At 52.5% G+C, this 27,884-nt stretch overlaps 1 protein-coding gene across 1 annotated transcript; it reads right to left on the reverse strand.

The window, feature by feature from the left end:
• Window positions 1-293: 293 nt before the first annotated feature.
• Window positions 294-27,568, reverse strand: lama1 (laminin, alpha 1). Its single transcript, XM_067251693.1, has 62 exons — window positions 27,505-27,568; window positions 23,515-23,688; window positions 23,155-23,267; window positions 20,601-20,843; window positions 19,835-20,014; window positions 19,538-19,627; window positions 18,869-18,986; window positions 18,558-18,736; window positions 17,985-18,090; window positions 17,716-17,873; window positions 17,399-17,539; window positions 17,138-17,305; window positions 16,644-16,745; window positions 16,273-16,487; window positions 15,897-16,008; window positions 15,649-15,759; window positions 14,791-14,918; window positions 14,530-14,616; window positions 14,221-14,432; window positions 13,848-13,954; window positions 13,576-13,756; window positions 13,331-13,467; window positions 12,971-13,204; window positions 12,546-12,689; window positions 11,831-12,010; window positions 11,550-11,735; window positions 11,239-11,366; window positions 10,893-11,013; window positions 10,659-10,799; window positions 10,375-10,493; window positions 10,132-10,221; window positions 9,822-10,015; window positions 9,601-9,743; window positions 9,348-9,446; window positions 9,114-9,225; window positions 8,868-9,024; window positions 8,570-8,780; window positions 8,287-8,403; window positions 7,901-8,064; window positions 7,674-7,812; window positions 7,418-7,520; window positions 6,537-6,836; window positions 6,234-6,388; window positions 5,960-6,103; window positions 5,726-5,859; window positions 5,478-5,625; window positions 5,247-5,371; window positions 4,945-5,095; window positions 4,701-4,845; window positions 4,474-4,615; window positions 4,263-4,377; window positions 3,832-3,999; window positions 3,405-3,556; window positions 3,114-3,299; window positions 2,783-2,972; window positions 2,571-2,680; window positions 2,120-2,309; window positions 1,863-2,015; window positions 1,235-1,388; window positions 979-1,112; window positions 599-815; window positions 294-454 (listed from the first exon to the last, which is right to left on the reverse strand). The coding sequence occupies exons 1-62, from the start codon at window positions 27,563-27,565 to the stop codon at window positions 294-296; spliced, it is 9,279 nt and encodes a 3,092-aa protein (XP_067107794.1). The 5' UTR covers window positions 27,566-27,568.
• Window positions 27,569-27,884: the final 316 nt, after the last annotated feature.

Consider the following 27,884-nt stretch of genomic DNA (forward strand, 5'->3'; position numbering starts at 1 on the left):
AAGTCAGAAGAAATTACAAAAATACAGAATCACTGTCTTAATCACTTTTTTAAAATGACTTGATTTTCACAAACTAAAACATACATGGTAGTTAAAACAACATTGTTTCATATTTCATATCGTAGGTCAAATATCTAATGTTGGGATTCAAGTTCTGTGATCCTGAGGTATTGTGAAAACAACCAGAGTTCATGTTTAGATGTACAGTAACTGGGTAACTTTGCAGCAAGGTTGTGGTTGCCATGATAACAGTGCTCGTATTGTGATGTCATGTTGATATCATGGTATGGTTGTTAGGCAGCACTAGCAGGACAGGAGTGTGGGGTGACCCCCATCAGAGAGAAGGCGGTACTGAGGTCCAGCTCGTCGGTCACATGACCCTTGATGAGATGAATGTTCCGCATGCATCCTCGGAATGAGCTCCTGGTGGTCAGACAGTTCTGCTTTACGCCAACTGAGGAGGAGGGGGGGGGAGGAGCAGGGGCAGGAGGGCAGGAGGAGGAAAGAGAGAGACAGGAGAATGAATGTGAGCGTGATGAATTGCTGAACATGCACAAAGGTGTGTGTGTGCGCTAGTGTGTGGGGGGGGGGTGCGTACCAGGGAAGCCCCCCACGTAAACGGGGTCGTTGGTCTCGGCGGAGGTGGACTGAGGGTGGGGGTTCTGCGTCAGGGTCGTGACTCCATCCAGGGTCAGTCTCAGGCTGTTCTTGGTCTTCCTGGCCAGCAGGGTGTGCCACAGGCCGTCACACAGCCGGGAGCCGCGCACTGACGCCACCGATACACGACCCGCTCCGTTGTTCACGTGGAACACCACCTGAGGGGAGGAGGGAGGAGGGAGGGGGGTGTCAAGACATAAACAAAAGAACAAGCCACTGTTATTTCAACATCGTTTCTGCTAAGACGCCATTCACAGAGCGACGTGAGGGATCCCCCTCGCCCCCCCCCCCCCCTGCCTCCACCCAGACGGCTCCGCCCACCTGTCCGTTGGTGATCTCCAGGCCGATGGCGTCCACCTTGGCGCTGCTCACCCCCAGCAGCACGCCCTCTGGTGCCCAGGTACGGAACTGCAGCGACACCGACACGTCTGAGCCCACCTTGTAACCGTCACGCACTGCAGATGGAGGAGACTCGGTTAGAGACACACACACACTCACCTTCCTGAGTGTGTCTAATGTAGAGGAGGACACGGGAGGAGCTGGAGGGGGAGGTGGAGGAGTTAGAGAAGGGACTCACTGAGGGCGGCGTGGCCCGACCCATTGAAGAAGGAGCCCTTCTGGGCGTGTGTGAAGCAGGGGGCGGAGCCATGGTGGGCCAGGGGATTCTGGGTATTGAGCTTCACACCGTTCAGCATCACTGACTGAATACACCCCACCAGACTGTGGGTCACCTGGGAACAGAGAGAACAACAGCTCTATAAGCACTAGCTGTGTAAAAGAGTGTGTGTGGGGATGTGAGTGTTTGAGCGTGTGTGTAGGTGTGAGTGTGGTTGTATGTGTAGGTGTGTAGGTGTGAGTGTGGTTGTGTGTGTAGGTGTGAGTGTGGTTGTGTGTGTGTGTGTGTAGGTGTGTAGGAGTGTGTGTGGTTGTGTGTGTGTGTGTGTAGGTGTGTAGGAGTGTGTGTGGTTGTGTGTGTGTGTGTGTAGGTGTGTAGGAGTGTGTGTGGTTGTGTGTGTGTGTGTGTGTAGGTGTGTAGGAGTGTAGGTGTGAGTGTGGTTGTGTGTGTAGGTGTGTAGGAGTGTGTGTGGTTGTGTGTAGGTGTGTAGGAGTGTGTGTGGTTGTGTGTGTAGGTGTGTAGGAGTGTGTGTGGTTGTGTGTGTGTGTGTAGGTGTGTAGGAGTGTGTGTGGTTGTGTGTGAGACCCACGTTTCCTATCTTCTTGGCGGTGTAGGTGTGTGGGAGCCCTCCCAGATACAGCTGGCTCTCTACATCCAGAGTGTTCCCTCTGATCTGGACCGCTGCTGAAGACTGCCCGTCCACACTCAGCACCGCAGTCTTCTTGTTAAAGTCCGTCTTCACCTACACACACACACACACACACACACACAGTTTAACAATCGTTGTCATTATAGATGAGGCCTGTGTCTACCCGTCCCTTCCCAGCATGCCTTGGGGCTACCCACCGTGTGCCAGTGTCCATCGTTGACGAGCAAGGGGAGGGAGGCGGAGGCAGGGCCCTTGCCCAGGTCGCAGGTGAAGACCAGGTGTCCCCCCTGCAGCTGCAGAGTGGCGTAGTCCATCTGGTTGGCATGAGCCATGTAGTAGAGCAGACCACTCTGGACAGAGGTACGCACTGAGAGCTTCAGAGAGAAACTAGAGGAGAGAGGAGAGGAGGTCACTTGACCAGGCTTGGACAAACGTACTGTGGACTAGCTATTGCGTGTTTGTTACTATCTGTGTGTGTGTGTGTGTGTGTGTGTGTGTGTGTGTGTGTGTGTGTAACATGATCTCTGTTGAATCTCAGAAGTGCATGACCTCCTAATGAATAATAGATTCAAACAGTTAAGAAGCACTCTGGCCAAATAATGCAACCCCATGGGATAGCTCTCAGTACTGAATGTTCGCCATGGTTACCTCTTCCTGACATGGTTGGGATGGATGCTCACAACCATGTGACTGTGTCTGGAGACACCAAAGTGGTGGGCGTCGCCCATCACGCCAGGCTCCTCCTCCTCCGACGCGCACTACAGTGAGACGACAACCAATCATCAAACAGAGCGTGTGAGTGTGCCAGCGTATATGTGAGTGTGTGTCTGCGTAAGAGTGTGTGACAGTGTGTGTCCTACCGTGAGGGGCCCTGTTGTGAGCGTGCTGAGCCCTGTGGGGGGTGGGGGTGGGGGGAGGGCGGGGGCGGGGTCGGGGGTGGGTTCTGGCTCTGGGTCGTCAGGTATGAGGATCCTGCCAGCCCTCTCCTCCAGCAGACAGCTGTCCAGGTCCACTCCCTGGTACCGGACCGCCCTGGATAGGTCCACTAGCCTGGGAGACAGAGCACACACAGTCAGAACCTCACACACACACATACACACACTATGTATGTGTGTTTGTAGTCAAACACACAGTTTGACCACACAAGACACGAGTAGACCAGAAGGCCAGGAGACTGCATGTGCTCCTTACACGGCGTTGAGGGCGAGGTTCCTGAGGCAGCCGTGGAAGGAGGCGGTGGTTCTGAGGGCGGCGTCTCCCTCGGACGGGGGGAGGCCTCCCAGGAACACGGCTGTCAGAGACAGAACGGCCCGCTCAGACGACTGAGACAGACGCATCGACTCCTGATGGTCCTCATCCACCCGCACTGTCAGAGTCCTGAAAAACACGCACACCACTCAAGATACGACAAGCCTGCATGCCTGTCTGCTATTCTGACCCCGAGTCAGGTCTCCCAAGGGGAGTCTCCATGGCGACACTCACTTCCGGTTCCTGTGAAGGATGAGAGAGTGTTCTAGCCCGTCGGAGAATGTTCCGGTCCGAGGTTTGACCACCGTCTTGTGGACGCTGCCCCCCTCCACGATGCACACCTGCACCTCCAACTTCCCCGAAACCAGCTGCACTGCTAGGAAGGGCTAGAGTACACACACACACGGATCCATGTCAAATTTACATTTAGTCATTTAGCAGACACTCTTATCCAGAGCGACTTAAAAGTACAGGGACATTCTCCCCGAGGCAAGTAGGGTGAAGTGCCTTGCACAGGGACACTACATCATTTTGTACGGTCGGGGATCAAACCGGCAACCATCTGATTAAAAGCCCAATTCCCTAACCGCTCAGCCAGCTGACCCCCAAATCTATGTCTATAAAGTACATTGGTGTCAGATCTAGACAGGTTTATATCTACCTGGCGTGTCTGTCTGCGCTGGCGTGTGGCCGCCCGGCTGAAGCCGGCCAGGATAACGCCAGTGTCGTTCCTGGTGGAGAAGGTCAGAAACAGCTCCCCCTGCTGGCCGAGGGCGACAGGACCCAGCTCCACAAAGCCCTCTCTCAGCACCGACACACTACGGATAGGCTGGAGCACAAACACACACAAACATTTGAACTAAATGTTTTTTTTTTTTTATCTTTCTTTAGTTGATTTTGTGCTGCTGGAAAAGAGCCATGTAAAGAGAGGTGTGTTAGTAGGTTAAACCTAAACCAAACAAATGCGCGGGGTTGGATGGAGAGAGATAGAAGACAGATGGATAGAGAAGAAGGGATGGAGTCTTTAGATGGAGATGGATGGACAGAGAGGAACGAAGCGGGTGCAGAGAGGGAGAAGGTGCTCCCAGGTACCTCCAGCACACAGCCTTTCTTCACGCCGTACGAGTCTCGGAGCAGGTCGAAGTTGGAGCGGGCGATCTCCATGTTCTTGATACAGCCCACATATGAGCGGGCCACCACCTGCCTCCTGGGGAAGGACATCATCAGAGATGGTTCCACACGCATTAGGAAGATCGAGCCTAGATTGAGCCAATGGCACCTGTAGTCGCAGTTCTCTGCGTACCTGATTGGTCGAGACATGGGCAGGCCCCCGATGTAGATTGGGTCACGGTCGGAACGGTTTAGGTCGGAGGCGGAGCCTGGAGACTCTCCCTCCAGGATCTCCTTCTCTGACGAGTTGTCAGCAGCCATGACTGACAGGTAACCTAGGAGACGTGGAGGGAGAGGAGGGGTTAATGTGACATCACAGACAGGTAACCCAGGAGATGTGAAGGGAGGAGAGGGGTTCACCTTTGCGCTTGTTCCTCTGCAGGGTGATCTTGTACCAGACTCCAGTGTTGTAGGCTCTCGTAGAAGTCAGAGGCAGAGGACCTGACCCTAGTTCAAAGGTCAGACGCACCCTGCCCTCCACAAGCTCGATGGACAGGAAGTCCCTCTGGAACACAGGAACACACACGTCACTCACTGTGCATCACTGTGTGTGTGTGTGTGTGTATATGTGTGTGTGTGTATGCGTGTGTGTGTGTGTACGTACAGTGCCGTTGGAGGCCAGGTAGAGCAGCAGGCCGTTGGGAGAGAGGGTTTTGAAGAGCAGGACGATGAAGGTGGCGGTGGGGCGAAGAGGCTTCTCCAGCACTGAGTACCCACTGCCGTCAAAGTGGAACGATGTCTCCTCTGACTGGGGGCTGGAGGAGGGAGGATGGAGGAGGGGGAGAGGGGAGAGCAAAAGAGGAGAGAAGGATGAGGTTAGAGAGGGAGGGAGGGTTTGGGAGGAGAGAGACGAATAGTGTGTATGTGTGTGTGTGTGGGTGTGTGTGTGTGTGTGGGTGTGTGTACCTCATGAAGCAGCCCTTGCAGGCTCCCTCTCTCTCAGCATAGTTCCACAGGCCGATGTTCCTCTCGTTGAGGACAGCGTCGCCTAGGCAACCCCGGAAGAACCTCTGCTTCAGCTCTGGAGGAGTCTACCGAGAGAGAGAGGAGGAGCTGGGTCAGAGGGGGAGGGGCTACGATGGGGTGGGAGGAGTTAGACTGTAGAAGGAGCTAGGCCAGAGTAGGTTGCTTCCCTACCATGATCCTCTCCCCCAGCCCTCCCACGTAGATGAGGGTGGAGTTGTTGACGTCCATGACAGTAGCGTCTCCCGGTGACGAGCCCTTCACCACCCGTAACGGCTCAGACTCCAGCCGGTGCACTGTCAGGCTGCCATGACGACCAAACCTGGGATGGACCATGGTGACAGAGCACACACGTGTCAGAACCATGCTGGAGATTTGTTGTGTTGATCTACTGTGTTGTACTGCGCTCTACTGTATCATACCGTGTGACGTTGATGCGATGCCAGCTGTTGTCGTTGATGGTGATGTCAGGGTGTTCCAGACGGGTGTGGCCTGACCCCGTGTTCCACAGCAATGCCACCTTCCCAGCATGCATCTCTAAAGCCAGGTAATCCACCTGACACACACAGGGAAACACAGAATTAAAGTTAAGTCTGTGTAAGAGTGGGTTTGTGTGTGTGTGTGTGTGTGTGTGTTTGTGTGTGAGTAAGCCTCACAGTGGCGGGGGAGCCCATGTAGAAGAGCAGGTTGTCAGGTTGTGTTGTCTTCAGCGTGAGGGTCAGACTGTTGTAGTTGCTGGAGGAGACCTCTGGTCTGTACGCTCTCACACAGTCCCTGTCTGCCTGCACGGCCACCTTGATCTGAGGAACACACACACCAGGAACACACACACCAGGAACACACACACCAGGAACACACACACCAGGGGCGGAGGGTTAGAGACGAGGAGACTGTGTGCGTGCGTGCGCGTGCGTGTGTGTGTGTACTGACAGAAGCAGCCTGCTTGCGAGCCTGGTTGATCATCTCTCTGATGTCCGACAGGTTGCGTCCCAGGTTTTCTCCCAGCATCCTTAGCGGCTTGAGCCGCTCCATGAGCCTCTCTGTCCGAGACTCCGCCTCCTGGAGCTTCTGCTCGGCAGCGCTCGCTGGACACACGGAGGAGATGACGTCAGCAACCACAACAACAACAGCCTCTCACTCTCCACAGAGCGAACACTGCCTCAGGCACATGGGCTCATCCAAGTATTTGCCCCCCACCCACCCCCACCCCCTGTGTGGTCGCTCCAGACCCACCTGTGCTGTGTGAGTCAGACACCAGAGTGTTGGTGGCTGTGACGGAGGTGTTGGCCCGGGCCACGGCCGCCCCAGACTCCTCCAGCCTCTCCCTCAGCACCTCCAGCCTCTCCAGCGCCCTCTGCAGGCTGGCCCCGGCCACCGCGATCTGCTGCTTGGCCCCCTGCACCACCTCGCTGGTCCCGTTGGCCAGGCCGACGAGCAGGGCGGAGTGGTCAGGGAGGAGCCGAGAGGCGTTACGAACGCTCTCTTTCACCACGGCCAGTCTGGATGAGGCGGCGGTCATGTTGACCACAAGACCTGCAAAGAGACAAATACACAACTCCCAACATCACATTGGTGTTTCCAGTTTAGGTGTGTCTGTCTGTCTGACTGACCCTCAGCAGTGTGTGTGTGTGTGTGTGTCAGACTCACCTTCAGCAGTGTGTGTGTGTGTGTGTCAGACTCACCTTCAGCAGTGTGTGTGTGTGTGTGTGTCAGACTCACCTTCAGCAGTGTGTGTGTGTGTGTGTGTCAGACTCACCTTCAGCAGTGTGTGTGTGTGTGTGTGTCAGACTCACCTTCAGCAGTGTGTGTGTGTGTGTGTGTCAGACTCACCTTCAGCAGTGTGTGTGTGTGTGTGTGTCAGACTCACCCTCAGCAGTGTGTGTGTGTGTGTGTCAGACTCACCTTCAGCAGTGTGTGTGTGTGTGTGTGTCAGACTCACCTTCAGCAGTGTGTGTGTGTGTGTGTCAGACTCACCCTCAGCAGTGTGTGTGTGTGTGTGTCAGACTCACCCTCAGCAGTGTGTGTGTGTGTGTGTCAGACTCACCTTCAGCAGTGTGTGTGTGTGTGTGTCAGACTCACCTTCAGCAGTGTGTGTGTGTGTGTGTCAGACTCACCTTCAGCAGTGTGGTTCAGAGCCAGACTTTCCTCCAGGACGGCATTGCTGCGCTGGACTGTCTCCGCCCCCTGCTCAGTCAGTAATGGCTGTGATTGGATCGTCTAAAACACACACAGAACGGCCAAGTGTTTAACGGACGAGTTGTTTTGATCAAACGGGGGCGCATGGAAAGAAGCTGATGTATCTCTGTTTGCTGAAGGAAGCCATAAAGTAGATATGATCTATAACATATCGGTGTGGAGTGGTGATGGTACCATGTTGAGGGCCTGGTCACTGGCGGCGTGAGCGCTCAGGGCCTGGTCCTGCGCTGCCTGGACGTCTGTTCTGATGTTGCTGTTGGCCTGGGCGGCACTGGTGGCGTTCAGGGAGGAGTTACGCACCTCCGCCAGCAGCCTGGACACACACACACACACACCACGTCAGCTTCAGAAACCCACACACGTACACACCCTCAAGACACACACACATTCTCATACACGACCTGTGCAGCTCAGCAGCCTGCTTGCTGAGGTCTTGGGCGTGGTCTTCTGCCCGGTAGACCAGCTCAAGAGCATCTCTGCTCCTCAGGTCCATCACCAGGCTGTCCACATGCTTCCTCAGCATGGGCCGGCACTGCTCCACCTGCTCCCTCGACACCTCCAGCTGCTGCAGGCACACAAAACAAACACGCCCTGTCAGAACACCCACTGTAGTCAGCTGGTTTGGGGTGTGTTTTATTTATTAACTCAATTCAGAAAGTGTCTTGGGCTAAAGAATATTCCTATTTGAAAAGCTTGGGAGGTTTGTACATGTATCATACACACGTAAAGTGTATACGTCATGTATGAGTTCTGTGTGTCTTTGTGTGTATCGTGTGTGCAGTCTTACATAGGTGATGTTGGTGGTGTCCTGGACCAGGTCGACGGCCTCAGCCAGGATCTCCTGCATCTGTTCCAGCTGCTGCTCCAACGTCTGGTTCTGTCTGCTCACGTTCTGCTGGAGGTCCTTCACACACATACACACATTCACACACACACACACACACGTGGACACATATACATAGTGTAATTAATTACGAGTCATTCAGTTTGATATTAGAGATTTGGACATATCACATATTATTGTTGTTCTTCTTATTGTAGTAAGTGATGTGTAGAGTGTGTATCCTGACCTGGTAGAGGGCCTGCAGGGTGGGTATGCGCTCTAGAAGAGTGTGTGTGAGGTTGATCTGCTGGCTGGCGCTGCTGAGGAGAGCGCTGGCGCCCTCTAGCTGCTCTGAGTGGAGGGACAGGGAGGAGGCCACGGCCTGGCTCCGGTTCTCCAGCGCCCCCTGCTGGTCCTGGAGGTCCTGCTGCACCACCTGGAGCAGAGCCTCAGCATCCCTGCTTGGCAGAATGCATCTGATTTATTGTGACTGGTGACTGGGTATGAGCGCAAGAGGTTTGAAAGAGATGTGGTCTATGCCTGACCTTTGTTCCTTAGCAACAAGGGTGCTGCTGGGAGTGAGGTCCACCTTCCTGATGCTTTCCAACATGGCCGCCGCCTCTCCCAGAAGACGCCTGCGATTGGCCTCGTCAAGCACCGCCTCCTCTGTTCTATTCAGATGCCCCGCCTCCTTTGCCAGGGCTGGACCAATCAGGATTAGAACAGTGTTCAGCGGTTGGCAGCATAAACACACGATGATGTTTTTATTCTTGTTATCGTTGTTGACCTACCCTGAATGCTGGTGTGAATGTTGTCGATGTTCTCCAGGAGTAGTGTACCCTGGGTAAGGCGACTGAAGGTGGACCGGTCCACTTCCTCAACATCAGCTGACAGACGAGTGGCCTGGCCAATCAGAAGATGGGGGTTTGAGACCAGCCGCCAGTCCTCTAACATACAGACATGCAGTGCGTCTGCTGTGAGCAGCGGGCTAACCTGCTGTCGTCATGTTGTTGAGGGGGGCCTACCTGCTGTAGGAGGGAGTTCATGGTCCTGTTCAGGTTGTCAAGCTGTGCCTCAGCTTGGTCCAGATGATAGGCTGGACTCTTCTCCCAGGACAGCAGAGACTGGTGGAGAGAGGAGGAGTGAGCAGGGGGGAGAAGGAGAGAGGAGGAGTGATCAGGAAGTAAAAGTTTTATGAGTTTGAGAGTGTGGCTCATCACATCGGTGTGAGTTCAGGTCTGGCGTGGAAAAGCGTGGTGTGTGTGTGTGTTGTCTCACCAGGACATCTCTGGTGTCGTTCTCAAGGGAGACCAGGACCATGTAGGGCGCCAGGATGACCCCGGTCAGGTTGATAGACAGGAAGGAGCGCTCCACTTCCTCCAGGTCGTCCAGCAGCACACCCGTACACTGATCAGCACATGCTGGAAAACAGGCAGGTTAGGACCTCTAGATTGCTGTGTTGATTATGTGTGTGTGTGTGGAGATCAGGGTACACTCACAGACACACACGTCTCCTTCCAGGACGTGTCTCTCCTGACACTGATCACACAGATGACCTCTGACCCCTGGCCTGCACTCACACTGGCCAGTCAGGGCGTCGCACGCGGCGTGGAGCGACCCCGACTCGCTGCACTGACAGGGCTGACAACGCCCCCCCGCAAGCGAGGGGTTACCATAGTAACCCATCGAACACCTGTGTGCGGGGAGAGAGAGCTCTTGTTAATCAGAGACTGTGTGTGAGGGTTTGACCGAGTGTGTGGAGTGTTCGGAGTGTGTGTAGAGGAGTGTGTGCTGGGTAGAGTGTGTCACCTCTCGCAGTAGCGTCCCTCATAGCCAGGCTGACAGGCCTCACAAAGGAAGTCTCCTAGCAGGCCATCCAGAGCACACGTTGGACTGAAACTACACACACACACACACACACACACATATAAATCATGATAACAGATCACTTCCTCTATCACTCCTCTATGACACCTATGACACCTCACACCTATATGAAGGTTTCAAACCTGTTCAACTAAGAGAGCAGAATTAACATGGGGGAAGGTGTACCTGTTTTCCTTCAGGGGGCAGGCACAAAGGGAGCAGTCACTGACTGAACCCTTCACCTGGCCATAGTACCCTGGGGCACACACGTTACAGTGCCCCCCGGCAGTGTGGTGCTGGCAGCCCTGAGAGACGAAACAAACAAACCCACCATGTAAACAGATGATGAATGTGTGTGTATGACAGCTTACGGCTGAGTGTATGCTTGGGTAAGTGTGTGAGCATCCCTGTGTGTGTGTGTGTGTGTGCATGCATCCCTGTGTATGCATGTGTATGCATGTGTGTGTTACCAGGCATTCCCCAGTGTCTGTGTCGCAGGCCAGGCTGTGGTTGCTACAGCGACAGGGCACACAGGGCTGCATGAGGGGCCTCCTGGAGACTGTCAGGTCCAGCTCTGACACGGGCTGGCGGTAGTACCCTGGAGCACACTCCTATTGGACAACACAAAGGGGGAGGGGCTATCACTGACCGATACAGTACAGGATACAGTGTGTGTGTGTGTGCGTGTGGATGTGTGTGTGTACCTGGCAGGACAGTCCAGCGTAGCCAGCAGGACATTCACAGCTCTCTATCAGACTGGCCACATCCCCGTCTTCAGAACTGTCCTCCACATCCAATGCCGTTTCCATGGTGATGTTGGCAATCCTACAGAGACACACAGGTTGGTCACGTGTGCATGCGTGTGTGTATGCGTGGGTGTGTGTGTGTGGGTGTGTGTGTGTGCGTGGGTGTGTGTGTATGCATGGGTGTGTGTGTATGCATGGGTGTGTTTGTGTGCGTGTGTGTGTGCGTGGGTGTGTGTGTGTGTATGCATGGGTGTGTGTGTGTGTGCGTGGGTGTGTGTGTGTGTGTGTGTGTGGGTGTTCTGACCTGCTCTGCTGCATCCCTGTGCCATAGGAAGCCTTGATGATAACGTACTCTACTTTGCTGAGCACAGACAGGAAGTCAACATGGCTCACAGCCTTCTCTGAGACCGAGTTAAAATACTTCCACTGGTGCTGTGGGACACAAACACACACACATACATTCACTCAACAGACTGACACTGTAACTAACACAGGACCTGAGAATTCAGGTTAAACTAGCACTTCTTATGACATAAAAAACTAGAGCCTTAATTTGATCTTCAACAACTGTGATGACTAAGGGTGTGTTTGATATGACATGCAGTGCTTCAGTACCTCAGTGAGGGGGACATCTTGGCGCGTTCTGACCCCATTGTCGGGGGCGACCAGATCGGTGTAGATGACCAACTTCCTCAGGTGTCCTCCCCTTATTAGAACCTGTGGCTCGTGATTGGCTAGTCCTGTCCCATCCTCGGCGTAGAACGCCACGGAGTACGACAGCCTCCCGCCATACGACAGCAGCTGGAGAGCAGGACAGGGATCAACTATGAGTGTGTGTGTGTGAGTGTGTGTGTGTGTGTGTGTGTGTGAATGAGTGACTGTTTGTGAGTGTGTACCTTGTTTCCTTGGTATTGTGAGGGCAGCCTCCAGTAGTAAGGTCCAGTCAGCGTGTGTGTGTGTATCTCCCTGGTATCCAGCAGCATGTCTGCCCCCTGCTGGTAGACCCCCTCCACTGCACCCTGCAGCTGAGACTGACTCACCAGCCTCAACAGCTCTGGATCCTCACCCAGAGTAATCTAAACACACACACACACACAAACACATTTCACATAAATACCATAGCTTGATTCTTAAGACTGTTTTTCTATCTCTCTCTCTCTCCCTCTTTCTCTTTTTACCCTCCATTTTAGTCATTTAGCAGACGCTCTTATCCAGAGCGACTTACAGTGAATACAGGGACATTCCCCCGAGGCAAGCAGGGTGAAGTGCCTTGCCCAAGGACACAACGTCAGTTGGCATGACCGGGAATCGAACTGGCTACCTTCGGATTACTAGCCCGATTCCCTCACCGCTCAGCCACCCTCCCCATCCTTCACTCCACCCTCTCTCTCCTTCTCCGTCCCTGAACCTGGCACGGCGGGCAGGAGGCAGCAGCTTGGTGGCCCACACAGATGGCTCCTCCGTTTCAGAGGACGAGGCAGCATCTGTTTAGGCGTCGCCCCCTCCGCCATCCCCATGGCGACCAATTAAGAGCAAACTAACGAGCTCCACTCAGCCTCCCTCAGTGTTCTAACGAGGACACGGAAGGTGAAGGCGGTAGCGTGTACGTACCGGCGTCCTGACCATCCCTCCCAGCTCCTCGCAGACAGGGGAGACCCCGGAGCAGTAGCAGGGGCTGCACCCCGCAGGGTTGTCCCCTGACAAACCAAACGTACCCGTAACACATTCGTCACAACCTGCTCCGCCCACGTTGACCTGCAGAACACAGAGGCAGGGGAAGGGGGTTTGAATAACGTCGCTCTTTCTCCACCATTTTCTGTCTCTTACATTTACATTTAGTCATTTAGCAGACGCTCTTATCCAGAGCGACTTACAGTAAGTACAGGGACATTCTCCCCGAGGCAAGTAGGGTGAAGTGCCTTGCCCAAGGACACAACGTCATTTGGCACAGCCGGGAATCGAACTGGCAACCTTCAGATTACTAGCCCGCTTCCCTAACCGCTCAGCCACACACGCGTGTGCGCTCACACACGCACCTTGCAGAGGCAGGCCCCGGTCTCCTGACAGTCACACACTCCCAGCTCAGCATCACAGAACTCCTCCTGGGTGCCGTTGACGTTGCAGTTACACGCCTTGCATTGTGGGTAGTCCCGGTGGCCCTTGGCACAGCGGTCACACCTCCTGCCAGAGAACTCCGCCCTGCACAGGCAGTGACCGCCGGTGAGGTCACACTGGAGGGAGGAGCTACCGGCCTCGCTGCAGTCACATGACTAGACAGGAAGCAGACAGGAGTAGATCAGTGAGACAACAGGCCCAGACTGACGAGACAGAGAAAAGGTGTGTGTCCTTATAGACAGACAGAGTGAGAGATGATAGAAAGTGTCCCAGGGTGGTACCTTGCATCCTGACACGGGGTCGTGACCCCAGTACCCCTCCTCACACATCTCACACTTCTCCCCCTCGGTGTGGGGGGGGCAGATACACTCCCCCGTGTCCCGGTGACAGCTGCCATGGGTGTGGGCACAGTCACACTCTGAGGGAGAGGGAAAGAGTATCATATCAAGGAGAATCATATTTTCTTAGCTTCGGTTCAGTGTAAAAAACACACCATTGATTGGGGTGACTGGTTACGTGATCTTACTGGTGCAGCCGTTGTCTTGGTAGTTGTAGTAACCGTGGTGACAGTGCTCACACTTGTCCCCGGCCACGCCCCCGATGCACTGGCAGCGTCCCTCCTCATCACATGACTGGGAGAGAGAGGCTGATTGGCTGCAGTTACAGGCCACACAGCCTTGGCCACTCAGCAGGCCATGGAAACCATCCTAGCAACAGAAACCAGGACAACAGTGTTACTCCTGGTTCCCTCCTCCTCCTCCTCTCTCCCGGGTGATCCACCTTGGCTCCGCCTCCTACCTGACAATGATCACACTTGTCCCCGTCCACGTTGGCTCTACAGCTGCACCGCCCCGTCTCCTGGTCACACATCCCAGAATACGAGCCGTTTCCATGGCAGCCACAGGCTGGAAGAGATAGGAAAGAGACAAGAGGTCATCAAACACACACACTCGCCAGGATGGGTGACGCTGATCGGAGGTCACTAACTACAGCCCACAGAGGTCAGGGGTCACATGCAGAAGATCTGGTCATATCTAGACAGATGTCATGTGATCTATTACCATGGCGTCACTCAGACAAGGTCGTTTTTACCCAAACCAGTATTTTGTCTAGTCTTGAGGTTTGTCTCAACATTCTCTTCCAAATCTTCGAAGGCCGCAACAACTCTTACGTTGGCAGTTCTTGGCAGTGATGGCGTCTCCATAGTAACCGTCCTGGCAGCTCTCACACTGGCGCCCGCTGGTGTGACCAATGCACTTCAGACACGCCCCTGTGACACTGTCACAATGGCCCGCCTCCCGCCGGTCCACGTTGCCGTTACAATCGCACACCTCACACACTTGGCCAGGAACCGTGGGGTCGCCGTGGTAACCGTTAGCACACCTGAGGGCAGGGAAGGGGAGGTCAGAGGTCAGGGTAAGAGCAGGAAGTACAGACAGGAAGGGGAGGCAGATGGGTCAGGATTGATTCATATTCACACCTTTCGCAGTTGGTTCCTGTATATCCTAGCTGACACTGGTCACATGACGCCTTCCCAGGCTCCTCCAGCACACAGGTGGGGCTGAAACTGTAACAGGACACAGAAGCACAATGAGGACATCACACAAACCTGGGATCAGCTGGCTAACTAACTAATTAGCTTCCCTAATCACTGCAGTCATTCTCTGTCAGAGGGACAGCTTATGTTACCAATGAACAAAACTATTGTGAAAAAACAGTCAGCTTGTGGTGGCAGCCATACTTGTTGGAGTCGAGAGTGAGCGGGCAGGCACATCTCTGGCAGTCCTCGGGGGTACCCTCTGTGGCATCGCCATAGTAACCAGCCTGGCATTGGTTGCAGTGGGGCCCTGTGGTATTGTGGGTACAGTCCTGGAGAAGATTTAAGGAGACAGAGTCAAAGTAAGCAAACACACACATGCCATTACACTGCAGGGCACTCTCCACGGCAACAATAAAGGTCTAGAACGTTTCCTGGAATGTGGGAGGAAGATCCTGTTCCACAGACAGACGTCCTGTGTGTTTGGTGCCCCTGACTCGGTCTGTAAGCAGAAGCTCCCTCTTCAGCAGCAGTCATATCATAACCATATAGGAACATGTAGAGAGGACCATGTAGAACATAGACCTTAACTCTCTATGACCTCTGACCTCTCCTGTCATAACATTGAGCAGAGGATACACACTACATACAGAGGCTGTCTGGACTCCTCTCCAACCCTGCTCCTGGATAGCTACCCTCCAGTAGGTCTAATCTCCAACCCTGCTCCTGGATAGCTACCCTCCAGGAGGTCTAATCTCCAACCCTGCTCCTGGATAGCTACCCTCCAGGAGGTCTCCTCTCCAACCCTGCTCCTGGATAGCTACCCTCCAGTAGGTCTAATCTCTAACCCTGCTCCTGGATAGCTACCCTCCAGGAGGTCTAATCTCCAACCCTGCTCCTGGATAGCTACCCTCCAGGAGGTCTAATCTCCAACCCTGCTCCTGGATAGCTACCCTCCAGGAGGTCTAATCTCCAACCCTGCTCCTGGATAGCACACAAACAGCTTCCACTCCAACCCACAAAGCCTGGACGTCTATTACGTCTGAGTGTACGGAGGCTCACCAGGCAGGCGCCGTTGATGTCACACTGGGAGGCGTGTTCGTTGCACTCACACGGGAGGCAGTTCCCTCCGAACAGGATCCCGTCCACACGGTAGAACCCTGGGACGCAGTACTGCAGGGAGAACACACACACACGCATGAACAACACAGCTCTGTTAGCACTTCACTGCAACATGCAGCCACGTTTCAAAGGCAGGTTCTGTGTAGAGCTAAACACTCCCTCCTCAGTCATGTGACCTGGGTGCTTACCTCACAGGAAGTGCCTGCGTAGCCCCAGGGACATTCACACTGCTCTACGGGCCGGGCCAGAACCGGGTTTGCAGCGTTGGGGTCCGCCATGTCCAGAGACACAGAACTGAGCCTGGAGGAGGCAGAGGGAAAGGGGCAGGGTTGGGAGAGGAGACTATTGTAGTTTATGAAGACCCATCCTGGAGGAGAGGAGACTACAGCAGCCTATAGAGACCCATCCTGGAGGAGAGGAGACTACAGCAGCCTATAGAGACCCATCCTGGAGGAGAGGAGACTACAGCAGCCTATAGAGACCCATCCTGGAGGAGAGGAGACTACAGCAGCCTATAGAGACCCATCCTGGAGGAGAGGAGACTACAGCAGCCCTGTGTCTCACCGTATGGCACCCTGTGCCGAGGCGTTGAGGTGGGCTCGGATCCGGAACCCGGCCAGGTCGGCCAGAACCGTCATCACCTCGTCCCTCTGGATCTGCCTCCCCGACACCAGGTCCACAAACGCCTCCGGAACCATCTCCACGGCAACGCGCTGCTCGCGTAGGGGCGTGAGGAAGACCTGGTGGGGTGGGGTCTGGAGCAGCCTCCTCCCATTCCCCTGGGACACACACACAACCACGTAGACACACACACACACACAACCACGTAGACACACACACACACACACACATGGGTTAGAATCAGTAGGCTGCCTGGCTGGAACAGATAGGCGGAGTTCCTGCTGGTGACCTCTGAGGTTAGGGTCAGGGCTTACCTCTATAATCAGGTCAAAGTGCGATGGCAGAGTCTTGTCCTCGTTGTCAATGGAGATGTCGTAGGCGACGCTGTAGTTCAAATAGCCTCCGTAGGACGCCAGCTGGAGAGCGTATGGGGGGGGGGGGGGGGGGGGAGAATGAGGGCCATGTCAGAGATGATTGGTTAATATATAATTGGTTATTATAATTGGATATTGTAGCAGCTCTGATCTCCACAGGCTAACGAGGAGCTGAAGCTTGTTAATACAGAGATTAATACACTCTAATATTAATTACTGACACCCTGGGAGAGAGATAAGAGACAGTGGAAACAGGGGAGAAGAGGAGAGAGTCAGAGAGACAGAAAGAGAGCGAGAAAGAAGACAGAGCGAGGGAAAGACAAGGAAAAAGAGGGGTTTAGAGAAAGAGAGACAAGAGAAGAGAGGTAAGAAAGAGGAGATGAGAAGAGGAGATATAGAAGAACAGAGAGAGGAGGAGAGAGAGAGGAACCTACTCTGTTCCCCAGGAAGGAGTCTGGCGCTGCCCAGGTGGAGATGTAGGGGTTGGCAGGACCAGACGTGGTGTTGCCGGGGACGATGAGGTTGTTATCGTCGGCGATGGGGGCAGTGTAGACTGAGGAAGTATGAGTTGAAGGGAGGAGCCAACCGTTGGATACCACCACCTGAAAACCCAGGAGAGTTTGTGTATGTATTTATATGTAGTGTATGTGCGTGTGTGTGTGCTGTATTTCTGTGAGTGTGTGCGTGTGTGTTACCTGTGAGGTAGACCAGGGGGAGCTCTCACAGACTCCAGACACACCAAAGCAAAAGCACTCAGTGCAGCCCTCAGGGTTGCTGCCCTGCAGGTTGAAGAAGCCCTGCTTACACAGGTCACAATGGGCACCCATCACGTTCTCCTGGAACACACACACACACGACACAGTCAAGAGGAGAACACAGAGTAAGGCTTTCAAGAATATAAACATACTGTACACAAATGCCTACATGCATATATATACACATAAATCCCTTTATAGTTTGTACACACACACATGCACATCCCTATACACAGACAGGGACAGTCAGGTGCTACCTTGCAGATGCAGGGGCGACAGGGGTCAATGTTGAGGCTGCCGTCCAGGCTGCACTCACAGCGAGAGCACAGGGGGAAATCTCTGTATCCAAACGCACAGCGGTCACATCGCCGGCCGGCAAAGCCCTCCTTACACACACACTGTCCCACCGGCAGACCTGCACACACACACACACACAGTATGAGCTCAACACGTCTAGTTAAAATATGAGAGAGAGAGAGAAACAGAGGGAGAGGGCTAAGAGATGTGTGTGTGTTGGCGTGTTGACCTTGGTCTGGCTTGGCGTGCTCCTCGTCTCTGATACAGACCGCAGACTGGGACCCTCGCATGTCACAGTCACACTGCTCACAGGGCTCCTCGTCGTAGGGAGACACCTACACATACACACACACATATACACACCACACACACACACACACAGGGAGATACACATTCCACAGCTGAACTCATAGTCTGCTGACACACTGTCCTGTACAGAGACACTTACAATGGCCGGTCTGGGCTGTGTAAGTAACTAGGGCCACACACGCTGAGTGGTTTTATTGGACTAATAATGTGAGACAGTGAGGAGTGGAGGACAAAAGCTGTGTGGGGTCTGGGGGGGGCAAGAGAAGAGAGGCAGGGAGGGGTAGAGAGAGGAGGAAGGGAGGGAGAAAGAAGAGGATGAAGGAAGGGGGAGGGAGGGAGGGAGGGAGGGAGGGAGGGAGGGAAGGAGGGAGGGAGGGAGGGAGGGAGGGAGGGAGGGAGGGAGGGAGGGAGGGAGGGAGGGAGGGAGGGAGGGAGGGAGGGAGGGAGGGAGGGAGGGAGGGAGGGAGGGGAGGATGAAGGAGGAGGGGTTTACCGAGAGAGGTCTGTAGAACCTGTCAGCACAGGTCTCACAGTTGACCCCTGTGGTGTTCTGGGTGCAGGAGATGCACACGCCCCCCCCTTGCAGACGACCCTGCATGTTGATGCTCCAACCGCGCTCAGCCACCGTCTGGTTATAGTAGCAGTCCTCTGCCTTGCCATGGCAGTTACACTCTGGGGGAGGGAGGGGGTGGAGATGGGTTAGAAAACCAGCCTTAGTAATTATATAAAGTCCATGGTCCCTTGCGGGGTGGAGGGCTGTGTGTGTGTGTATGTATTTGTGTGTGTGGGGGGGGGGGGACTCACTCTCACACGTGGTCCCGAAAGAGCGGGTTCCAGGTTGCCACGGTTCCTGGTGGTATCCAGGGCAACACTCGTTGCAGCTCTCGCCACAAGTGTTATGCTCACACTCACACTGTAACTTCTGATTGGACGAGACACAGAGAGAGGAGGAGTTACACATACGCAAACACACATGAAATTCCTGTTTGTGCACCCATCACACACACACTCTAAGATGAGATGGCTTCTTGCGGGGTGTGAGGTGGCACCAGTGTGAGGTGTGTGAGTGTGTGTGTGCAAGTGTGAAATGTGTTTGAAGACGTTGAATGAGTATGCATATGAGTGTGTGTGTGTGTTTTCTTATCCCCCTGTTAACGTGACAGCCCCTTTAATGAGCTGGCACTCTCTGGCAGTACCCACAACTAACAACCTGGTCCTGCCGATATAACCTTCAGAAACAGTTCAACAACAACTAAATCACTTAACAAGAGTGAACTCGAGGTGACCCCATAAACAGTGTGTGTTGTTGTCTGTTTTTGTGTGTGTGTGTGTCTGTCTGTGTGTGTGTGTTTGACACCCCCAGCTCCCTCCCAGAGACATTGATTTAGTGTTCCACTCTGAGTGGGGAACAAAAGATGATTGACAGCTCCTGTGTGTTTTTGGGCAGGCAGGGCGGGGGGCAGCCCTGGTTACCTTGGTGACGGGGTCCAGGGGGCAGCTCTGGGCGTGGCCGTAGCAGATGCACATCCCTCCCACAGAGATGTCCTTGATGGAGTAGTAGTACTGGAGACACACACGTACAGCCCAAACACACACGTTAGTACAGTACTGCGGAAAATATCTTGCAGTTCAGACAACCATGGTCAGATCCTTTCCCTGGCTGTGGTCAGATCCTGTCCCTGGCTGTGGTCAGATCCTGTCCCTGGCTGTGGTCAGATCCTGTCCCTGGCTGTGGTCAGATCCTGTCCCTGGCTGTGCCCGTGCGCGTACCCGGCGTGTGACGATGGGGTCCAGCTCCTTGGGGTCCCGGTGACTGAGGGTCATGAGGTCGGCATTGAGCGTGCGTATTCTCTGGAGGCGGAGCCTGATGTAGCGGGCGGAGGTGAAGTCCAGCAGCTTAGGGGTGAGGTCATCAGCACTGGGGCGGCCGTTGATCAGGGAGGTGTGGATCTGGAAGAGGAGAGCGGGAGGTGGAAGAGAGGAGAGCGGGAGGTGGAGGAGAGGAGAGCGGGAGGTGGAAGAGAGGAGAGCGGGAGGTGGAGGAGAGGAGAGCGGGAGGTGGAGGAGAGGAGAGCGGGAGGAGGTGGAGGAGAGCGGGAGGTGGAGGAGAGCGGGAGGAGGAGGAGAGCGGGAGGAGGAGGAGAGGAGAGCGGGAGGTGGAAGAGAGGAGAGCGGGAGGTGGAGGAGAGGAGAGCGGGAGGAGGTGGAGGAGAGCGGGAGGTGGAGGAGAGGAGAGCGGGAGGTGGAGGAGAGCGGGAGGAGGAGGAGAGCGGGAAGAGGAGGAGAGCAGGAGGTGGAGGAGAGGGGGAGGTGGAGGAGAGGAGAGCGGGAGGTGGAGGAGAGCGGGAGGAGGAGGAGAGGAGAGCGGGAGGTGGAGGAGGAGCAGCAACGGAGTAGAAAAGGACAGGAGCGAGGAAAGGGGGAGCAGAACACATTTATGAAAATTAGAAGATCTTATATAATATGTATAATATTACATGTCCATAATGATGACCTCAGCAGTACCCCGCTGCCCACTGTCTCCATGGTGACCTACCTCTCCATGCTCCAGGGGTACCAGGCGGGAGTAGTAGGATGTACAGATGACCTCATCGTCTCTCTTGTAGGTGGGCGGGCCCAGACGGGGCGTGATGTTGTAGTGAGTCAGACACTCTGTGTCGCTGATGGCGTAGTACTGCCAGGGTGTGAACTCCACGCCGTCTAGAGAACGTTCCAGAATCCAGTTACCAGAACGGGGCGAGTTAGCTGCCTTGATGATCACATAGGCTACCTGGAAGATCTGGAGACACACACACACATAGAAGCTGAAATACACACCCCTACACACACGTCAACACAGCAGACACTGTATTGTGACTTCCCAGAGTATAGACAATGTGTGTAGGAGCAAGGCTAGCTGATAGAGAAGAGAGATCTTCGTGTTACTGTGGAGCTACAAGGTCTCATTCTAATCAGGTTTAGCTCACTCTGACCCTCAAAGACACACACACACCAACACACACACACACCAACACACACACACACACACACACCAACACACACGCACGTGGCTCTGTTAATGTATGACCGTATTGACTGTCACATGACATCTAGTCAAAAAGTGTACAAGGCCTTCTGGACTGTGACCCCCCCCCCCCCCCCCCCCCCCCCACACACACACACACTGACACATTTATTCATTTAGCAGACGCTCTTATCCAGAGCAACACCCACTCTCTCCCTCTCCCTCTTCTCTCTCCAGGGGTGTGAGGCCTAGCCTAGCTGAGCCAGCTACTTTGTAAATCCTGTTTCTACAAACACACCAAACAAACCCCCTTTCATCCGGCGCTGCCACCCCCACCCCCCCCCCATCTCCCTCTAACCCCTCGGCCACCAGTACTCTCCCTCCCTCACCCAATCCCGACCAAATAACCAATCGAGTCCTGGCTTTGCCCCCCTCCCCCTGGAGCACTGCTGCTTAACATTCATACAGTAGATCACCAGGGATCACCCCTCTCAGACCCCCTCACACTTCCCAAGACTCACAGACAGAGGTGACCTCAGGAATGTACCTTATGATTGATCTCGTTTCATATGAAAATAATTACAAGGATGTTTCCTGCAACCTTAAAACTGTGTGTGTGTATGTGAGAGAGAAAGAGAGGGAGAAATGAAGAAAGAAAGAGTGAGAACTATTTGGATGCTTGTTTACTTGCAGCTTAGCTACAACAGAGAGGACACTTTTATCCTCACAGAGCCAAATATCTCTCCCTTGTTCTCTTTTTCCTCCACGTCTCCCCAGGACAGTTGATGAGTGAGGTTGAGGGTAGACAGAGAAGTCAGATTAAAGCTAACAGAGATATCAGAGACAGCAGAGTGGTTTTCCAGCTCCTAGCCCCCAGACACTGGTTAACTTTCATCCAGTTATGGTGTAATTAGAGGTGATTCAGTTGCTAGGGGACAGGAAACAACTACTCTGATGTAGGTCCTTGTGTATGTATATCAAGCACTGAAGGATGGAAAGGAGAAGAGAGAGAGACCAGACAAAAATATATCAGAGAACTCTAGAGGGTACAATTTCTGAGGAAATTGTAAGGTGTGCTTGATATAGCCTAGTAAACCTATTGTATAAACTTATATCAAATGTTGAAACATTTGGAGAAAGACAAGATATTTGATACATACATTTTTCATCTGATATGTCTGTATATTAAAGTATGCATACTTACTATTGAAGATTGCACAGATTAAAAAGCATACAGCATAAAGATACCAGAGAAAGGGACCAAGAGAAACCAGAAAAAGAAAGAGAGAGACCAGAGACTCCCAGAGAGACCATATTAACCAATATCTCAGAGATAGTCCCACCTCCCACTTCCACAGTCTCTTCATCCCATTACCAGGACCTTACTAACCAAACAGGACAGACACCATTTGGCTCTCCATCCTGGCCCCCCCAGGAAGCAAAGCTCTCTCTCCCTCTCTCTCACACACACACACAAACACACACACACTTACACACACACACAGACACACACCACAAACACACACACACTTACACATAGCCTCTGCTGTCCAAACAGCCCTAGTCTACTCAGCTGTGTTGGCTGACACTGTCCTTCACCGAGATCTCCAGCACCTCCACCCCCTCTCTTATACACACACACACACACGCTACCTCTATCTCTCTCTCTCTCTGTCTTTGCTCTGTTCCCCTTTCTCTCTTTCCTGTTGTCTCCCATCCAGTGTCCCCCCCCCACCCACCTCATCCTCCTCCCTCTTCAACCTCTCCTTCTCCTGCCCTCCTAGTCCCCATTCTATTCTTTGTGTTGTCCTCCCCCCTCTCCTTCCTCCACAGGACAAAAGGCCTGACTCATCTGCTGCCTGCAGCAAAACGACGGACCCTGCCACACTACTGCAACCTAGATTCAACTGGTTCAGTGGTCAGGCAACAGGCGAGACACCGAGTGTGTATGTGTGCTTATGCGTGTGTGTGGTTTAGCTGTCTCAGGCCTGTTTGGACCAGTCCTCCCAGACTCTATCTGTACCAGACATTACCTGAGGCGCTGGACACGTGTGTGTGTGTGTGAGTTACAGAAAGAGACTCCTACCTGTCTCAGGTCCAGAGTGATCGTAACCCAGTGGAACTGTCGTCCGTTCTTTATGCTGGGGCTCTGCCACCATCTGTTGGTTCCGTCGATGGCGTTGGTGATTGGATGTTGCTCTGTGATGGAGAGGGCAGACATGGTTCTTGACGTGCGAGTGATGCTTTACAGCTGGAGTATGTTAGCCCTCTAAGCCTGCAGCCATAGAGAGGCATGTCGGTGTTATACGGCTGACTCATCTGTCTGAGAGCGCGCACACACACAACGGCACTGCTACTGCTGGGCTGAATTATCTCCATCTCTCTTGAAGGAAGGGTTCAAATGACTAGGATGGTACTGGGTCCTGTGTGTGTGTGTGTGTCCTACCTTTGGGGTTGCTGCTGTTGGCGTCGCAGATGCGGCATTGTGGGTTGCGTATGGGTCGTCCTGGGACGTGCTCCACCAGCTTGCAGTACATCTCCGGCTCTGGGTCTCCACACGTGGCGTTGGTGCTGATGTCAGCGTTACTGGCCAGGTTGGTCAGGATAGCCGGGAAAAGGCCTGGGAGGAGGGGGGGGGGGGGAGAGGACACCGAAGGTAATATGATATGGTAACTGTCACAGTCCAGAGATCTCTATCTGTCTCTCTCTCACGCACACAACCTAACCTCATTTCTTGCAAATCTCAGGCACAACCTTCACTCTAAACACACACACACACTGGCCCCCACATGCTCCGTTATTTACATGCACCATTGCACTGAAATGACCAGGTGTGGGACAATAGACAAAGACTGCTACACAAACATCCACACATACGCAAACACACACAACCACACACACAGCCCCAGCCTTTCTTAAGTACTGCTTTGTATTCCCGCTTCTCCTCCCAGACCCCCAGTCTGACTGGGTCTTATTAAAACTGCAAGAGGTTATAACTCCATCCATAATAACAGTCTTCATCCAAGGAAAAAATTTTTTATCCTACTATACCTCAGGGATCTAGTCATTCCCAGGAGAGCAGAGCCTCAGGGTCACTGAATGTTAATCCCAGTCCTGATTTTAAAGCTGTAATATAATCCAATACCTCTGTTTATCTTTAATCCCTCCACTGTTCCCTCACAAGCATTCCTGAGGGGCCACAAAAGCCCCACAGCCACACATGCTTAGGTAAGGAGTCTTTGGACTAATGACAAGGAACATTAAAGGCTAAATTAACCTGGTTCAATTCCTGCCCTGGATTGTTTCCAGTCCTAGACTTGTTTGACACCATAGTTGTACTGGGTCCTAGGGGTCTGTCTTCATTTGGTGGCCCCCAGAATAAGGGTTGTTCTCTGTGCCAAAGATGACGTAGATTAATTATATTTATACAGAAGGTAGTTATCATGGCAAAAAAAACTCTGAGGATTTAATATATCAAAAAGCTCTCGTCAGTGAAACTAGAACAAGCAATTTTGACATTTGAAATGATTCAAAGCACAATTATTGTTTTAAATAAACAGTATCATGCTGTCACATATGGAATCATTCATGATGTCAGATCTAGCAGAATATGGAAGCAAGGCAGAAGGCAAAAATAAAAATATTTTTGATAAAAGTGTTGTATAAACTAGAAACCTTTGTGTGAAAAGGTTTTGAAAAGCTTGAAAAGTTGAACAAATATGTGTGGCCAAAAAGGATTTACATTTTTTTTTTTCATCATTGAGTACTTGATGAGGACTGTACTGTACTCTCCTGTACTCTGCTGTACTCTGCTCTGCTTTATTCTGTTTAGGCTTCTCTTTTCTCCTCTCTCCTCTCCTGTCACTGTGTGTGAAAAAGTTTTGAAAGGTTGAAAAAGAAAATCAAAGAAAATGTTTCAGAAAAACTGCAAACTTTTGGTGTTGTGTTGTGTGTGAACAAAAAGTTTTGAAAGGTTGAAAAAATATTTCTCAAAGCATACCCAGTATTATCTGAAAGTCACACAGACAGGTTAAAGTGCTTGTCTTGCCTTGCTGCTTGATACTATGTGTTACTGGAGTCTTAATGATTAACACCTAGTAGCCAGGTCAGGAATGAGGCTGGAGAACACAGTCTGGGGGGGTTTGGTCACTCAAGGCCAGAACACACAGAGACTAATTCAGTCATATCTATTCAGTGCTAAACAGAGAGCTGGGAAAAGGAGTTGAGACCAGGGAGGGGAGCAGAACACCTCAGTGTGTTTGCTGAGCTAAAACATACTAGCTGCTTAATGACTCTTTATTTATGGGGACAAGTAGAAGTAGCCTTAAACTTCAAAGTTATATTGTGTGTGTGTGTGTGTGTGTGTGTGTGTGTGTGCATGTGGACGCAAGACAGTGGCAGGCCTATAGGACATGCACAGAGATTATAAATGATCAGATTCTATCAGTTCAGTGGGGATCTTCTCTGAGACATGGGGTGATTGGAGCAAGAGTAACAATACAGGTGGAGATATGAAGCTTTGTTCTAGAACCAGTGCTGGGCTAGGCTTCTCTGTGCTAGAAGCTTCCACATCTTCTCTGTTCTAGATCCCCCCACACCTTCTCTGTTCTAGAACCGCCCACACCTTCTCTGTTCTAGAACCCCCCACACCTCCTCTGTTCTAGAACCCCGCCCCAAACCCCCCATCTCATGACTGACTGAAAGCCAGATGGTCGAGATAACAACTGACACAATCCCACTGATCTCTGCTGCGGCATCCAGAGATAACATTGACCAGAGCAGTGTGAGGTACGACTCCAAACTCTGGGCTGTTTCTCATTAGCAGGAACCCTGGTATCTGATGCCTGTGGGGAAAGATACCACCAGTCTAAAGGGAGCTGCAGGTCAGGAGACTCATAGGATGCCCAGGAAGTCTGGAAGCCCATCCAGGACGCTTCAGATCCCATCAGCTCAGCGGCTCACAAGTTGTAGTTTGTAGTCGTGGCTACAAGTTTAAACTAATCCGATTTTTACTGCTCTCCTCCTCTTTCTCCTCCTCTCTCAGACTGACATGGCCTCCAGCCAAACTCATCTCTCCTCTGTCATTATCACAGAACTCCAGGCCACCCTCAAACACACACCCACACACTAGACAGAGTTGACGGTGACACATCGTTCGGGATTGTATGAATAATCTAGCCTGGGTGTTATAACCCGCTGAGGCCCTAGAGTCCCTCAGGTGTTACTATTGACAGCTCTAATGGCCTGGCAAACAGATGGGGGCAGACCATCCTGGTCCTGGAGATGGGCAGAGTGGGCAGCTGTGAAGGGTCTGTCTGGTGTGAATCCTGGGGGACCACCCAGGAAGTGCTGGAAGAACTGGACCTGCACACACACAGCCAGGCCAGGTCTGCTCAGGGTAAACTGGGCTTGGATAGGCCATGTTGGGCTAGGTTGTGCTAGGCCAAATTCAATCTTTCATTTTATATTTTTAGTAGACTGTGCATTTCTCCCTGACTTCCACATAAATTGAGAAGTTTCCCTGACTTTTCAATTTATGTGGTACAGTGACTGTACCACATAAATTGAGAAGTCTATGCAGACGGAGTGCGGTGCAGACGGATTCAGAAGATTAAATTGAGAAGTCAGACTTCTCAATTTATGTGGTACAGTGACTGTACCACACAGTACAATTGACTTCTCAATTTATGTGGAAGTCATGGAGAAATGCACTCCGTCTGCACCGACACAATCTGCATTAAAACTTTTCCTTGATGACCACTCGATTGTCATGGCTATAGGCCTGTGTAAGCCCGCTGCCGGAGGGCCCTAGTCCGTTAGCATGACTGTGCGGGACCTAGAATCCGGGGGGAGGCGGCGACTTTGTCATTCATCAGCATTACAATGGGTTGGAATTCCTCTCGTGGGAACCTCTTAAGTAAAGACCGTTAGGAATGAACGCTGCTAAAGTGACAAAACTAATGAAGGATTTACAAAAACGCCGATTTAAAATAACCTGAGTCCACTCACCATGATATTAGGGGTGTAATAAGCAGTTTCTGACTTTATTCCCCCTTAAAAAAACTAAACACTTTTAACTGTTTCTTTTTGCAACAGAAATGAAGTCTATTTGTTCAACAAACACAAGTATAAACGTTGCCTATCGATGCTTTTCATACATTAAACTGAATAAATGGGATAAGTCATGAGCGGTAAGAGCCCAGGCTAGCTTTTTACAGAACTTGATTAATCACTCAACCACAATATTCAACCCAAACCAAATAATCTGTATAATAATTAAATTAAATAATGCACCAGATTTCATGTAGCCTATCATTGTCTTCAACACAGGTGCATTTACTATCTAGCAAACAGCCGTTGGTATAGTTGCGTCCTCGTGGAGAGGGGACAGATAGAAAGTGCAGAGTCGGGAGGAACTGTATTATTTCCAGCTCACCTCTCTGCTGGCACTCCACAGTAGCTGTCCACAGCATCGCGATCACGCAGAGTACCCGCATCTCTCTCAGCGTGGAGATCACGGCTTCTGCTCCGATCCTGTGGTAGGGTATCTAGGCTACTACAAATATAAATCAATCAACTTCAGCTAAAGTCCTGCAGAAGTCTTTCTACTTTATGCAAGTCAACAGCCAGTCTGCGTCCAGCACTTTCTCTCTTCCCTCTCCCTTCTCTCATTCATTCAACTCTAACTTTTGTCTCTACCCCTTTTTTTATGCTGTCCCGTTGAAGTCTCCAACGGACCGCACCATCCCTGGAGACGCGGGGGTGCGTGACCAGACTTTGCAGTGATGCAAAAACCGTCACATAGTCCCAGCTCGG

Source organism: Osmerus mordax, chromosome 15 (assembly GCF_038355195.1).
Source record: "Osmerus mordax isolate fOsmMor3 chromosome 15, fOsmMor3.pri, whole genome shotgun sequence".
Taxonomy (NCBI): domain Eukaryota; kingdom Metazoa; phylum Chordata; class Actinopteri; order Osmeriformes; family Osmeridae; genus Osmerus; species Osmerus mordax.